Source organism: Loa loa, assembly GCF_000183805.2.
Source record: "Loa loa unplaced genomic scaffold supercont3.469, whole genome shotgun sequence".
NCBI classification, from domain to species: Eukaryota; Metazoa; Nematoda; class Chromadorea; order Rhabditida; family Onchocercidae; genus Loa; species Loa loa.
Genome location: NW_018108649.1, coordinates 25,707 through 29,648, shown reverse-complemented (window position 1 = coordinate 29,648; position 3,942 = coordinate 25,707). Strand labels below are relative to the sequence as shown.

At 24.8% G+C, this 3,942-nt stretch overlaps 1 protein-coding gene across 1 annotated transcript in view; it reads left to right on the top strand.

The window, feature by feature from the left end:
- LOAG_18725 (succinate dehydrogenase) overlaps nucleotides 1-3,942 on the top strand; it is a gene marked incomplete at both ends in the record, with an annotated part of 7,168 nt that continues 3,226 nt past the window's right edge. The window contains 8 exons of the mRNA XM_020451388.1: nucleotides 1-5; nucleotides 279-478; nucleotides 724-901; nucleotides 1,354-1,533; nucleotides 1,842-2,035; nucleotides 2,246-2,452; nucleotides 3,120-3,268; nucleotides 3,628-3,746. Of these exons, the coding sequence (XP_020304832.1) occupies nucleotides 1-5; nucleotides 279-478; nucleotides 724-901; nucleotides 1,354-1,533; nucleotides 1,842-2,035; nucleotides 2,246-2,452; nucleotides 3,120-3,268; nucleotides 3,628-3,746 (1,232 nt within the window). The remainder of the gene's footprint in view (nucleotides 6-278; nucleotides 479-723; nucleotides 902-1,353; nucleotides 1,534-1,841; nucleotides 2,036-2,245; nucleotides 2,453-3,119; nucleotides 3,269-3,627; nucleotides 3,747-3,942) is intronic.

Sequence of the window (3,942 nt, the reverse complement as noted above, 5' to 3'; positions counted from 1 at the left end):
ATGAAGTTTGTTTATTTTTATTTGCTATTCTTATCATGTCATCATTATTTACTGATATATGATAAGAATACAGTAAAAGTAATAGATTTACTTATAATAAATTCTACATTCGTTTCTTTATTTAATAAATATTCTTATGATAGATAAAATTACGCAAGCATTTTCATCAAAAAAAAGATCTTTTATATTTGTATTTTGGCTTTTTTTTTTTAGGAATCAAATAATCTTAATTAATTTTTTATTTTTCTGCTTTTTTTTTACTAGTATGCAAATTTTAGGAATAGTTTTGTTTGCGTTTTAGGTGGAGCAGGTTTACGTGCAGCATCACGTCTTGGTGAAGGTGGCTTACGAGTAGCTGTAATAACGAAATTATTTCCAACAAGATCACATACTGTAGCTGCACAAGGAGGTATTAATGCAGCAATTGGTAGTATGAATCCGGATAATTGGAAATGGCATTTTTATGATACTGTAAAAGGTTATTTAATTGATGCAGTTTTTTTATTGTTCAAGCAATTAGCAAAAACTAATTAAATGTAGTTTTGCAGCAACAAAATGTATAAGGTGACAATTTTACTTTTCAATTTCACAAATTGTCACATACAATTCTAATATAATTAATGATATTATGACAAATTTCTGGCTAAAGTTCGAGATTTCTTACAATTCGCTCAAAAAACGAATAAAATAAAATATGAAGTGAAATTAAATATAAAAATACAGGAAGTGATTGGTTGGGTGATCAAAATGCAATACATTATCTGACAAAAGATGCTATTCGAGCGGTAATTGAACTTGAAAATTATGGAATGCCATTCTCGAGAACAGCTGAAGGGAAAATTTATCAACGTTCATTTGGTGGGCAAAGTAATAATTATGGCAAAGGTGGAGTTGCTAAGCGGTTAGTTAAAGGAACTTTTTTAACTAATTAAAAATAATTTATATTATTTTCCGAAAAAAAAAGAAAACCTAAAAATTACTTATAAATAAGATTTTAACATAGAATAAATGAAATCAAAATTATTTTTTATCTTTAAAAAATTTTTGGACAAGAATTTTGCATTCGTACATAAAAATGATTTTGTTACAACGGAAACCAAATATTTCATTTTATTAAAAATTATATTAATTTAACTTTTTTTTCTCTTTGAAAATATATTTACATTAATTATTTCATTTAAGCACAAATATCCCTTACCTTATCATTTTTTTTTCACACTTATTTTACTTCAAATATTGATATTGTTTGTTTTAATGAATTATTATTAGAATTATAGCATAATTTTATTCATTATCATTTGAATTTATTTATTACTTTGAAATATTGAAATGAATTAATTTTCTATTTTATAGTACATGCGCTGTAGCTGATCGTACAGGTCATTCGATGCTTCATACACTTTATGGTGCATCATTACAATTTCATTGCAATTATTATATCGAATTTTTTGCTCTTGATCTTCTTATGCATGAAGGAAGATGTATTGGAGTGATTGCAATGAATCTTGAAGATGGAACAATTCATCGTTTTCGGTATTGTTTTGAAATTATAAATTATCGATCAATTAATCATTTGTATTATGTATTGGAAATAAATAATTAAGCATCATCCAATATTGTATTATTAGATAAATAAAAAAAATGCATTGAAATAAATTTTTCTGCAAATTTCATTTCCTATACAATTAAATATTATTAATATTGTATTATTAGACAAATAAAAAAAATACATTGGAATGAATTTTCTACAAATTTCCTATACAATTAAATAATACCAATATTGTATTATTAGATAAGGATTGTTCACAAAGAATATAATAAATGATAATTATTACTTATAGAGCACCATTTACTGTATTAGCAACAGGTGGATTTGGTCGAGCATACTTTAGTTGTACTACAGCACATAGTACCACTGGTGATGGTAATGCAATGGTAATTCGTGCTGGTTTACAAACAACTGATATGGAATTTATCCAATTTCATCCAACTGGTATTTATGGTGTTGGTTGTCTGATTACAGAAGGATCACGAGGTAATTCTTTTTTTTTTCTTTCAGTTAATCATTATTTACCAACATTTCTTTAATATAAATTTTTTCTTTCTTTTTAATCTTTAAATAGTAATCAATCATAAATTTCCAATTTTATCACTATAAATCACTAATAAATAAACATATTAAGTACAAATTTTTAATTAAATTTTCAATTAATGAAATTTATTTAAATATTAAAAATGATTACAGGAGAAGGTGGTTATTTAGTAAATAATAAAGGTGAACGATTCATGGCAAAATATGCTCCAAAAGCATTAGATTTAGCATCTCGAGATGTTGTATCCAGAGCAATGACCATTGAAATAATCGAAGGTCGTGGAGTTGGTAAAGAAAATGACCATATATACTTGCAACTTCATCATATTCCTGCGGATCATTTACATAATAAATTACCAGGTTTATATATTCATATTATATTATAAATAATTTAATTAACAAAATCAAATGAATGAAAAATAAATGATTGAAAAAATTGGTATAACGAGTTTTTTTTTTGTTTCTTGAAAAGCTGAAAAACGCATCCGATATTTTAGTTGCATCGTAAACGGGAAATCTGCTATATTAAAAGTATTTGTATATTTGCATAAAACTATGAAATTAAAATTATTTAAAATGGGGAAATAATTAAGCAAAGTTATTATTTTGTAATAACAACAAAATTACTATAGAAAAAAGTTTTTTTCTCTCTCTCGAATAGTTTTATTACAACATTTATTATTGTATTTGCTCATTATTCATTTGCTCATTTGGTCATTTACTCATTTACTTATCTACTCATTTAATTATTCACTCACTTGCTCATTCATTTATTTACTCATTTACTCAATTACTTGATTACTTATTTACTTATTTATTTGCTTACTTACTCACTTATTTGTTTATCTACTCAAATACGTATATTCCATTCATTTATTTACTCATTTATTTAATTATTTAATTACATACTTACTCATCTACCCATTTGCTTATTTACTCATTTACTTAATTATTTACTTGTTCACTCATTTACTTATTTGCTCGTCTGTCTATTTATTCATTTACTTGTTTACTCATTTACCAACAGGAATAATGGAAACGGCTAAAATTTTTGCCGGTGTTGATGCGACTAAAGAGCCAATACCTGTAATTCCAACAGTTCATTATAATATGGGTGGAATACCAACTGATTATAAAGGACAAGTAATAACCTTTTCAAGTAGTAAAGGTGATCAAGTAAGTTTTTTTTTTTTATTTTAATAGATTTCAATAATATTTCTGCGTTGAAGTGGGAAAAAAGAAAAGAATGAACAATAGTAATTAGATAAATGAATGTTTTTGCATATAATTGGAAAATTTTTCATTAATTTGGAAACTCGATTTGAAAAAAAAAAATCATAAAGCTAAAGAAAAAAAACGATTGGAAAAGATGATATATCAAATAATTCCTAATTAATTCCAATTAAATAATTAATTTGAAAGTGGACAATCGTAAAAGTAGAGATAGAAAGATAGGAAAAGATGACATATCAAATAATCATTAATTAATTTCAATTAAATAACGATTGTGGTAAAAGAAAAATGTATTTATACAGTTAGTACCGGGATTATTTGCATGTGGTGAGACAGCGGCGCATTCAGTACATGGGGCAAATCGACTTGGCGCTAATTCTCTTCTTGATACTGTTGTATTTGGACGTGCTTGCGCTAATAAGTACTGTTTTTTTTTATTTTTTTTCAAATTTTTTTCATTTCCAATAATGACCTAATAAAATTCTGTTGTACTGCAGTAAAATCTACTATATCAGAATTTACTATATATATATATATATATATATATATATATATATATATATATATATATATATATATATATATATATATATATATATAGTATATACTATATATAT